We start from the raw sequence: 12,590 nt of genomic DNA on the forward strand, positions 1-12,590 counted from the left end.
ATAATAATATATGCTCTTATAAAAATAAACTTAAACCCAATTGTGTTTAACAGTTCTGATTTGCATACATATAAAATCACTTTCCTCTTACTCTCTTAACTGTTTTTATCCCTGCTCATTCCTGCCTTTGGATATAAGCTTAAAAACCACACAGAATACATTTTATATATTTATAAAATAACTATAGGAAAACAGGGAGAAGTTAGCCTATAAATTAGTTATTTCCATATTCTAGTTAATATGACCCATAAAACTGAATGCAGGTAAGTAGCAGAGCTCAATAGGCAAAAACATTATTCTGCCTGAGGGTCTGCATTTGTGTGGACATGCACACATACATACACAAGTGTATTTAGCTGCCTCGCTAGCTAATATAGGGGGGGAATGGAGAAAGGTAGGGTGTGGTATGGTGTTAGGCAGAATGTTTGCATTCTAAGAAAATACGGGGAATTTTCTTGAGGATAAGACTCAATACTGTATTATAAGACTTTTTCATATACAGTTGACCCTTGAATAATGCAGAGGTTAGGGTTGCTGACTCCCGGAGCACTTGAAAATCCCTATAACTTATGACTCTCCAAAAACTTAAGTACTAATAGCCTACAGTTGACTGGAAGCCTTATCAATAACATAAACAGTTGATTACCACATTTTTATATGTTATATGTTTTATATACTATATTCTTATAATAAAGTAAGCTAGAGAAAAGAATGTTAAAATCATAAAGAAAATACATTAACAGTACTGTACGGTACTTATTTTTTAAAAAGTTCACATATAAGCAGACCCACAGAGTTCAAACTCATGTTTAAGGGTCAAAAGTATATTTATGTTTTCTAATAGTAAAATGATAAATACTTGTTCTGTGTTGTTATGGTACTATAGTGTGTATAATAAGGAGTCAGTAGATGTTTCCCTTATCTCCCCCTGCTTAACACACCTGTAGTTTTGATTATATGGAAATTGTAGCCCCATTATCCTGGTATTATGGCATATAATATTAGTTTGCTTTGCTTTTCTCAGTATTTTAATCTGTTGTTATATTTAAGACTTCACAATTTTAAACCAAGGTAATTTGATAAATTCTTGATAAATGGGTCTATCCCAGGAAGATAATATAATATAGTTTTACAGAATTTCCTGTGTTATACTAAAATATTCACGTTCCTCATTATAACTCAGTCCCCTATACAACAGTGTTTAACTGTTTTTTCTTTCTGTGCTGGCTTCATTAAGGCTTATATATATTCTGCCCAGATCACCTGTTAGTTAAAATATACCTAATTCATGTATTAGGAAACATAATTATCTACTTTCTTAAAACTGTTATCTTTCAAAATGTATTAACTGGGTTTTTGTTTTTTGTTTTTTCATATGTTTTTCTGTTTTACTTGGCTCTTTGAACATTTCTGGACTCCTTTATTTTTAGAAGGTAATTATGTTTTCTTTTGCTTAAAAATTCTTGTTTTTCTGCTGTGAAAGATTCTAATAAAAATAACATGTTTTTCTTTTATAGGAAAAACCTTTCAACTCTACTCTCATAACCTTATAGCTTTGTTTGAACAAGCCAAAAAACCAGGATTAGCTGCCCATATTCAAACTCATAGGTTTCCAGACCGCATACTACCAAGGTACAAAATATTTTAACTCTTCTGGGAGTGAGGGGCATTAATATCTATTTTTAAAATAACCAGTTTTCCTTGCCCACTAAAAAACTTCCTTTGTTTTAATTCTGAAAGGTAGTTTACACTAAAGTGCACTTCATATAGAATTCAAAAGATCAGTGTTTCCTTAGCTTGACTGTCCAGGAGAACCACCTATATAAGTTTTATAAATATAGATTCGCAGGCCCTGTCTCAGTCCTAGAGAATCAGGTAGTTTGGGGGTCAGAGTTTACTACGATTGGTTTTGTAAAGCTCCTTGACTGGCTACTGTGTAGCCAGGTCACAAATCACTGGGAGCCGCTGCAGTAGAGTACATTTACCTTGTCTGTGTTTCAGAAAGTTCGCTTTAACAACAAAGATTCCTGACACAAAAGGCTGCCACAAATGTTGCATAGGTGAGTAAACGCTGTTTCTCAAACTGGATGATTAGAATTTTGAACATTCTTAAAATTCTTTAAGACCGTGGAGAGTCTTAAGGTATCAAATAGGAAGGAAGGTAGGCTTTGTATTTGTTTTTAATAAGTAGTTAAGGGGCCATTGAAGCACAAGACTGTGTGGCAGGGCATGGCATAAAAATGTTTGGAGATAACAGTCCTAATGCTTTCTCAGAGCACAGTGTCCCTAGAGTTTTTTAACCATACTCCCTGAGGCTGTATCTCTGCTAAGATCCTAGTTTACCATTTATTTAACATTTGCATTTATATAACCATTACAGCTTAGTGCTTTACGAACATTATTATAGGAGTTTAGCTAACTATGAAGTTAGAGGGAACAGTCCACGCAAGACCACCCTCTTCTGACACCAAGTGCAAGTCTGGGGGGGTTTCCAAAACCACCCTCATGTTAAAAAATTCTCTAGAAGACTCAGAACTCACTGAAAGTACTTATACTCATAGTTAACGATTTATTACAGGGAAGGGATAAAAATTAAAATCAGACAAGAGAAGACGGGCATAGGGCAGAGTCTGGGAATAGCACCAAACATAGAGCTTCTGTTGTTCTCTCCCCATGGAGTAATGGACAGTGTTACTTTCCTGGCAGTGGTGTGTGACAATACACATGGAGCATTGCCATCCAGGGAGCATACTGCAACCTCAATACTCAGAGATTTTATTAGGGCTCCCCTCACAGAGGCTTGATTGTCCACATGGCTGATCTCAATATCCAATCCCTCTGAAGGTCATTTGATACTGCATGACCCAAAGCCTAAATCCTAAATCACATTGCTGGTCTTTTCGGCATGACTGTCCTTCCCCTTCCCCAAGCCCCCACTTGAGATCATATTATTAGACTATTCAGTGACCCAAGGCCCTAGGCAAACAAAGACACTCCTATCAAACATGACATTCCTAAAGCTTAGAGATTACCTCCCAAAAGGGGGGACAAAGGCCAGACTTCTTTTGGAGCAAGGTTAAATTTTTTACTATATAATTATTTTACCTCATTTAACCATCAATCAACTCCATGATATTTGTTACATCGCTAGTAAGAAACAGAACCTGGGATCAGACCTGGTCCATGACTTCAGATCCTGGGCTCTTAACTTCCTGTTTAATTCTGTTTGTTGAAGCAATGAGCTTACTCATTGATCTTCATGCTGCATGGTTCCATAGGATACTTTCTTAGTTATAAACAAATTTCATAAGCATTTTTCCAGGGAGAATTAGGTCCATATCTGTTATCAGAATCCCAAGATCTATGACTCAAGAAAGGTCTTAGAAGCTTACAATCTTAAGATATAAACTCATAAATATATTAAGATACAGCTTATTTGCAAATAACTACTCATGTAATCAATACATATAATTGTTGATGGGAGTCAAACTGGGGAGAAGGAAAGACCAATTACGATTTTTTGTAGATTTGAGTCAAGAAAGTTACATCTTTAGTAAAATGTAAAATAGTTATTTTCATCTTACCTTAAGTAAACTACTATACCAAAAATGAAATCATAGATTTCAGTTGCTTCCTAGACTTTCTGTTTCAGTTAGTTTACTTAAAAAACAGCTCTTTAGGTTGCATTCTAGGTGTTTTAGTGCTTAAAATACTGTCCCTTGTAGAAGGTTTTTACGTGTTTTAGTGCTTAAAATATTGTCCCTTGTAGCAGGTTCCTATGTTTAACATAAAGATGTTTAGAAGTAGTTGTATATAATTTAAAATTGAGGTAAGAAAGTGAAAAGGAAAGGGTAACAAAGCCAAAAGAAAAAACATCCTTTTTCTTTACTTACTCTTATCATCCTTGTGAATAGAAACAATCATTTTTCTTTATCAGCTAAATAATCACTTCAGATAGTTTCTTCCATCCATATTTTGGTATCAATGGCAAGCCACATTTCATTGTTTTTCCCATATATCAGCACTGCCTTTATAAAGAAAGTAAGTTAGCTCTTAAATGAGCATAACTCAGTTGTTGCTTTTAATGAACTAAACTAATTGTGTTTTTGTATCAAGGTGTTCAGTGTTTTGGTTGTGTCTGTTTTGCTTTGTTTCTTTCCAGTCAGAAACCCTTACACAGGACATAAATACCTCTGTGGAGCTTTACAGTCTGGAATTGTTTTACTTCAGTGGTATGAGCCAATGCAGAAATTCATGTTGATAAAGGTATGTATTACTTTGTTCATAGTTTTCTTCTTTAGAAAACCCTAGTGTATAACGGAAGCTAAAATTATATGATCTCAGGGTGCCTGGGTGCCTCATTCGGTTGAGTGTCAGACTCTTGATTTTGGCTCAGGTTGTGATCTCAGGGTCTTGAGACGAAGCCCCATGTCGGGCTCCGCCCTGAACATAGAGCCTGCTTAAGATTCTCTCTCCCTCTCTGCCTGCCCCTCCCCACCAAAAATAAAATGCTTAAAATTATATGATCTCAATGCTACTATGCTACTCCACACATTTACAGTTATTTATGGGTGTTTACTTGGTTTAGGGGTTTTTGTATTCTGGTTAAGGTTTCTTCTGTAACTTATGTTAGTTAACTTACAGAAGCATCACAGCCATAAAGATGAATCTGGCCAGTTCTCTAAAACATATTTTTATAGAAAACTCAACCTTACCGTGATCATTTTAGAGGTAGTCATTTTTAGAAGTAGATCAATCAAGGAGAAAATGAAAGCCTTTCTTTTGGCTTTATTCAACAGTATGAATGGGGAGATTGTTTCTAAATTATACTTCTGTTTATTTTTTGCAGCACTTTGATTTTCCTTTGCCAAGTCCTTTGAATGTTTTTGAAATGCTGGTAATACCAGAACAGGAATATCCTATGGTCTGTGTAGCTATTAGCAAGGGCACCGAATCAAATCAGGTTGTTCAGTTTGAGACAATCAATTTGAACTCTGCATCTTCATGGTTTACAGAAATTGGCGCAGGTAAGTGTTTTTAACCTTATGTTAAAATACTGATGCTTTTGCATATAAAAGAAGCAGAATAAGCTCCATTAGCATGGGCTGGTTCAAAGAGTCAATCAACATAGTTTCCCAAGTAAGTCCAGAGGAACATGTACATATTGTTTATGATCTCTATATGCCTGAGGCAATTGATACAAATTATTTTACCAAGAAAAATTTTAATGATTCCTGACATACAAAGGTCTTAGTTGTTATCAGTTAATTTTTGAACTTACTAAATAATTAAATTTTCTAAGACATTTTTCAAATTTATCAGCTTCTCAAGCAAAGAGATTTACCTCTTTCCTATAAGTTTTTCCCCCCCACACTTCCTAGAATCATTAGGTTCAAGTGCTTTTCAGACTTGACTAGAAGCTTCTCATGTATGACCTCCAAGCTTTACCATTTAAAGATACTGGGAAATAGCTCTTGTGCTTTTTAACAATAGTTCATTAGCCTAGGATTTATCATATGTGTCTCACTGAAAGCTCTGAAAAGGTTGGGAAGTTTATTCTTAAACTTTAAAATTGGAACAAATCAACCACAAATTTTTAAAAATCTACATAATAAGTGAGATGAAGGGGATCCTTTAATGTTTATTGTGCTAGTATCTTATTTGATCATCTGTAACCCTATATTTATCAAGTCTTTTTTTTACATATGAGGTCAAGCAAGCTTCAGTCAGAACTGTTTCATTACTTACCACTGTTATATTTCCTTATTACCTTGTGAAGAAATTTGTTACAGGCATCAAGTTTGATGCTTGTTCTTATTAAATATCTTACTATATCTTTTGCTCATTTGTAGGCTAAATTACAAGAACTCTTTATACAACCCAGCTGTTGAAGTTAATGTAGAACCACACCAATATCACTTTGAGAATAAGCATCAGTATGAACCAGTGGTGTTCTGATAAATGTTTAACTACATTTGGGGTACAGAGAAGCCTGACATAGCAGTTGTCAGTTTCTGTGGTATAAATACTCCCACCAAGGGAATATTTCAAACTACCAAACCTGATTTCATGTGGCTCACAAAATTCCTGAATATTTAACAACCCAGTACAAGCCAGTTCCAGCATGCGCTGGATTGTCTATGATCACTCTCTTTATGGACCAAGTCATAATTTCCAGTAAAATAAGATTGTATTCTCTACCCTCCCAACCCCACCTATACTCCACCTTTCTTCTTAATTTATTGTTTAAACGCTTTTAGTTGAGTTAGAAGCACCACCTTCTGTATAGCTAACAGAATGATGCAAATGACATTGTTTTATCATGAAATATAAACAGCCCAAACATAAACATGTTTCTATTACATAGTTATGCTAAAAAGAAGAGTTATAGATCAGTTTATTTAAAAACCAAGATCATTTTTGGCAGACAGCCCCAACTTTTATTTTTTTTTACTGGTTAGTATATAATAGTGGTATAGAGCAAGGTATTTCATACAGTTATCTGTATTTGCAACCACTTTCTTCTGTGTGATATATTAAGAGGTTGCATTGCTCAAGGGTAGACAGTTAGTCCTCTTTTGAATTTGGGGGGGGTTGTTGCTTTGTTTTTTTAATGCCTGAGGGTACTATTCTACCCACTTTTAACATTGTCTAGGCTAAAATTAAGGCAGACCCGAAATTACTTTTTATTTTATTTTATTTTATTTATTTGAGAGAGAGACAGAGATAGCGAGAAAGAACACAAGTGGGGAGGAGAGGGAGAAGCAGCCTTCCCGTTGAGCAAGGAGTCTGATGTGGGACTCCATCCCAGGACCCTGGGATCATGACCTGAGCCAAAGGCAGATGCTTAACCGACTGAGCCACCCAGACGCCCCTCAGAATTACTTTCTGAGGAAAGCCAGAACTCTGCTTAAGGGTAATCATTCAAATCACCCTCAAGCAGAGGTGGTTCTTATTAGGTTTCTCCATTTTTGCCTCCCATCTGTGTTCATTGTTGAGGTCAGGCCTTGAGTTAGCAACAGTTGTACCAGTTAAAATGAACTCCTATTCCAAGACTCTTTCAGTCTTAGTTTAACTTATCATTGCAATGTCTTTATCTCCAAAGGGTGATGCCTAGCATATTATCAGCACTCAATAAATATTTGTTGAATAAAGGCATGTATATAGATTTACTGAGAAAAACTATTTTGGAGTGTTGACTGAGGTCTCAGTTCTGTAGATCTAAATGCTTCACTTTGTATGGGCTTTTTGAAAGGTCCACAAGCCCCAAAGTAATATATAAAACGTTTGTTTATGTTCAAATGTGCAGTTTCTAAGGGAGAGGGCTTCCCAAAGAGATGTAATTAAAAATGACTGCTCTAGGGGTACCTGGGTGGCTCAGTCGGTTAAGCAGCTGCCTTCTGCTTAGGTCATGATGTCAGGGTCCTGGGATCCAGCCCTACGTCGGGCTCCTTGCTCAGCAGGGAGTCTGCTTCTCCCTCTCCCTCTGCTCCTCCCCCCTGCTCAGTGCTTGCTAGACCATTCAGGCAAACTGAGTGCCTGAAATGAGTTGTTTTACCAAAATGTTTTACAAAAATATCATCACACCTGTTAGCAAAGCAGCCCCATGAATATCAGCAAAGTTATGAAAGTTGCTTCGTGGAAAGATGTTGTTGACAGTATTGTCCATTATGTTACTCTGTGGCCTCTTAATAAAGGAAGTCCCACTTATACATATGCACACATATACCAACACCAAAAAGGTTTCTCTCTGATAATAATTTCATTAATCTTTTTGATTTTTCTGAATTACTGGCTTATTTTTATTTCAGATGCTGTGATTCACCTAACTGATCTTGCTTCCCTCCTCCCATTGGCTATTGTAAAATACACAGCAAAATCTAGTCATTGTATAGCATGCATTTACTTTCTTCCTCATATTTACCCTTGGCTTCATTTTAAGTTTGTAACCTTTCTATAACTAGTTGAGGTATTAATTAAATGCAAAGTTGAGTTTTTCTCAGCTCACTTAGCTATGCTTAGGACTTAGGTCTGTTCTAAGTTGACCTACATACATTTTTTGAAAGATAACATAATTACAAAATACAATTTCTGTGTTAAATTTCAAAGACTAGTTTTAAATGAAAGAAAAAAATTCAGCATTTGTGTTTCTTTTCTAAGCTTTGGTTTCTAAAGCATGTTGTGTAACAATAACCCTGTTTTTTTTTTCTCCTTCCAAGGCAGCCAACAGTTAGATTCCATTCACGTAACACAGTTGGAGAGAGATACTGTTTTAGTGTGTTTAGATAGTAAGTACACTTTTAAAGTTTGAGTATACTACTTGATATAACATCTTTTCGTGGAATTAATTCTGTTAAACTATAATTCAAGATTTTCCCTTTTCTGCCTTAAAAGTAGCTTTTTTTATTGATGAAAAACCTAAATTGGCTACAGATACAGTAATTAATTGATCTGTTTGTTAATACTGTTCTCTGTGACTTTTTTTTTATTTTGTTTGACCTACTTGGAAACGTATTAGGACAGCTTGCCATAACCCTGGGGTAAAATTTTGTATAAAACTATTCTGTATAAAATTCTTATAAAACTGAGAGTTTTTTTCCTACCTTACTTTAATTAATGGAAAAAATAGAAGGTTATACTAGTATGGTCACTTTGTCATATAACATGAACTTTTGGAATCATGTAGAAGTGAGAGTCTAATGTACAGACAGATTTGACACCTTCATCTGCTATTCATAATTCTTTTGATGCAGGGAGAGATGTTATTGATAGAAATATGTTGTACTATAAGCAGTGGAGAAGCAGAAAAAACAACAAAAACAGGAATTATTTCAATTTTCAAAGAAGTCAGGTTCCTAAAACTCACCTTATTTTTATACAGTAAATCATGCAAGGTGAAATTCACCCAAACTTAAAATTACACTTAAAACTTGGCAACCGTTGCTATGTTTGATCCATTTCAGTATTTTTAAATTACTGGACGTGTCCAGAGGTGTTCAGGGTAATTTTAAAAATTGTTCTACTACTGAATTTGCCTGTATTTTTGACCTAATTCCTATTCTCTAAAGAGTTCCCTAGTGGATTTGCCTTACATAATCATAAAGATCAACTAATACTGTAGAGTGAACCAAAACCCAAATTGTTTCATTCACCCATCATCCTTTCTTTAAGTACTTTGGATTCTTTGACTACTGGTAAGATTGGAGTGTTATTCTGTTACGTTTAAGTGATTTTGATAAATTCTTTTTTATCCAAACAAGTAGGAAGTTCAGTACTGATTAAGCAAATAATCAGAATTTAATATTAATAATGTTGAGTCTTTAATGCCAAAATCCCTAAAAACCTTCTGATTCATCTAAGGAAAATGTGCTTAGTTTTCATTTTGTTGATTTATGTATTTTATCAAAAAACGTTAAAAACCTTTGATTAGCGAGGCCCTCCATTTGCCAGTTATTCAAGGTAAATGGAAAGGTGACTTTCTTGAGCTTTGGAGTTTTTTTAAGGGAGCAGAATGAGACTTTAAAAGTGAGTTGTCAACTATACAGTATAAATCAATTTTAGTAAGCGGCAGAAGAGATAGGACTATAATCACAAATCATGGTAGACAGATAAGAAAGTAATGCAGAGAGGTGTCTTCCAAATCAGAGCTAAAGATGGTTAAATTAAAAACAAATAGATAAAAAATAGATTTATGTATACTCACCATCCTCGAATTTACTTATAAGAAATTATGACCCTTGGGGCTCCTGGGTGGCTCAGTCGTTGGGCATCTGCCTTCGGCTCAGGTCATGATCCCAGGGTCCTGGGCTCAAGCCTCGCATCTGGGCTCTCTGCTCAGTGGGAAGCCTGCTTCTCCCCCTCCCACTCCCCCTGCTTGGGTTCCGTCTCTCACTGTCTTTCTATCTCTGTCAAAATAAGTAAATAAAATCTTAAAAAAAAAAAAATTATGACCCTTGAGAAGTACTATTTGTTGCCCCTGTGTACCTCTATACAATATTATTCATATACTAAAGTTTTAGATTACTACAAATATTACTTATCATATGTTATATAATTTGTGAGGGAAAATATCAACTCCAATTGCTAAGTACTTGGGCACTAAGGTCGCCACCTTGAAACATGCTTTTTAAAAAATGAGAATCCTAAAGAGAAGGAAAAAAGGAAAGAAAAAAATAGCAGTGGAATTGCCTTATTTACTAAAGAAGTCACTCTTATATCTTATAAAACAGATAGTTTTGCACATATTAATAACAGTTTTTCAGTGGGCACACTTGAATCATGGTAATAAATAGTTGAACTTTATTAAGAATATTTGTTCTATATCCATATAAAATCCACTTACCAAGTTCCATTTATTTTAGCAGATTTGTATTTCCAGTTTTGACTTGCTTTTTCTTTTTTTTAAGAATTTGTAAAAATTGTAAATCTACAAGGAAAACTAAAATCAAGTAAGAAACTGGCCTCCGAGCTAAGTTTTGATTTTCGCATTGAATCTGTAGGTAAGTCTGCTTTTTTTTTTAATTTAAGTATAATTGACATACAGTATCCTGTTTGAGATATATGTCATAGTCATTTGATATTTTTATACGTTATGAAATGATCCCCACAATAAGTCTAGTTACCATCTGTCACCATACGAAGTTACTACAGTGATGTTGACTGTATTCCCTGTACTGTACATTACATCCCTGTGGCTTACTTGTTTTATAACTGGAAGTTTGTACCTCTTAATCCCCTCCACCTATTTTGCCTAAGCCTCTGTTTTTTAATAATGTGTTTAGAATACTTGATTTTTTGTTTATTCCATACTTGGGGTTGTCTAGACCAGCAGTGTCTCATAGAAGTTTCAGTGATGTGGAAATGTTCTGTGTGCTCTTAAATATAGTAGTCATTAACCACACCTGTTAAGTACTTGAAACATGGCTAGTGCTACATTTTAATTTTAATTTTTTTTTAAATTTTAATGTAATTGTAATGTTAATAGCCACATGTGGCCAGTTGCTTTATCATATTGCACAGTGCAGGTCTAGACCTTAATAAATCTTCTGTTGTTGTTTCCTGGGTAGTTAAAACTTGAAATCATTTTTAAAATTTCTGTTCATTGTTCCTTTTGCTGCATGAAGTGAATTATGTACTCCCAGTTTTTTTCCAAATCATGAAGGTATTTGTGTGATGTGTTTAATGGTGTTAGATACGCTTTGATTCTTTGCCATGTAAAGTTCAGGTTGGTGGGTTGATGGTTATTGCTTTTAGGTTCATTTATATTATAAATAACTAGTTTCCGGGGCGCTTGGGTGGCTCAGTCGACTGTTAAGCGTCTGCTTTCGGCTCAGGTCATAATCCCAGAGTCCTGAGATCGAGGCCCGAATCAGGCTCCCTACTCAGCGGGAGACCTGCTTCTCCCTTTCCCACTCCCCCCTGCTTGTATCACTATGTCTCTTTCTGTCAAACGAATAAAATCTTTAAATAAATAGATAAATAACCAGTTTCCCATAGGACTTGGAAACTAATAAGTCATTTTAATTTGCTTCCTTGCCAATGAGTATTTTACTCTGTGTAATACTCATTGCTTTTATGATAAAAATTATATTTATTTTATTGTTGTTTGCATCCTCTATGGTTATATGTCAGTAAATATTTTCCCAGGGGTGATAGAACTTATGAAAAAAATACCATAACTGGAAACATTTTGAACAATATATGATGTGACTCTACTATAAGTCAAAAATAGTTAAAAACAATGTTGGCAATTTTTATTTGTGCCGTAAAAAGTACATGTATTTCATAATTAAATGTATATTCTTTTAAAAATATGTTTCTCATTTAGAAAGTTTCTGTTTCATCTATTAAATATTTTAATGGTTTCTCAACTGGAATTTTGCCCTTTTGCAAAGTACGTTCATCCCTCTGTGTAAACATTTTACATAAAAGTAATTTGCTTGCAATTGGAAAATTTTTAATTTATTGAAGCAGGAAACCTAAACATTCTGTAGATGGCCAGACAAAAGGAATTTTGAAACTAGTTTCTTCTTTTACTCCTTTATGTGCTGGATATTGCATACCAGTTTCCAAGATTTAATATTTTCAATAGGGATTCTGACATACAGATCTTTAGTTCCTTTTCATTTTAACTGAAACATACTGGTACCTAAACTTTTTCACATGTGTCACATATTTTAGGAAATTTTAATTGTTACACAGAAGTTTGTTCCTCTTAAGCTACCATCTCTCCTTGCTAGTGAACTTGGAAATAATTACAAGGATCCTCCTGGGTAAAAAAAGAGTCCCTTTAAATCACCTTTTAAAAATAAAACCAGTAACTGAGTCTTTTTATTTGTCACAGTTAGTGAAACATGTGATTTGTTACTGTAAAATACTTTTATTTTTATTGAGCTAATTTATATTCCCAGAACATTCTTACATTAACTTTTTACAGAGTCCGTATTCTAGTAAGAAACAAAATGCTTCAATCACTTTCTCTCTTTACCTTTACTGTGTGGGGCATGTGGCTAACTCTCCAAAATCAAATGGGCTCTCTCCCTCACTGACTACACTTTAATGACTGCAGCCCCCTGCCAGGAAGGGCCTGC

The 12,590-nt window shown here is 34.7% G+C and overlaps 1 protein-coding gene across 2 annotated transcripts in view; it reads left to right on the forward strand.

The window, feature by feature from the left end:
* MAP4K5 (mitogen-activated protein kinase kinase kinase kinase 5) overlaps positions 1-12,590 on the forward strand; it is a 108,309-nt gene that overhangs the window by 89,237 nt on the left and 6,482 nt on the right. For both annotated transcript variants that reach the window (XM_027569988.1, XM_027569989.1), the window contains exons 24-30: positions 1,431-1,433; positions 1,518-1,632; positions 2,002-2,060; positions 4,163-4,266; positions 4,850-5,027; positions 8,220-8,288; positions 10,407-10,499. In XM_027569988.1, the coding sequence (XP_027425789.1) occupies positions 1,431-1,433; positions 1,518-1,632; positions 2,002-2,060; positions 4,163-4,266; positions 4,850-5,027; positions 8,220-8,288; positions 10,407-10,499 (621 nt within the window). The remainder of the gene's footprint in view (positions 1-1,430; positions 1,434-1,517; positions 1,633-2,001; positions 2,061-4,162; positions 4,267-4,849; positions 5,028-8,219; positions 8,289-10,406; positions 10,500-12,590) is intronic.

This window comes from Zalophus californianus, chromosome 6 (genome assembly GCF_009762305.2).
Source record: "Zalophus californianus isolate mZalCal1 chromosome 6, mZalCal1.pri.v2, whole genome shotgun sequence".
NCBI classification, from domain to species: Eukaryota; Metazoa; Chordata; class Mammalia; order Carnivora; family Otariidae; genus Zalophus; species Zalophus californianus.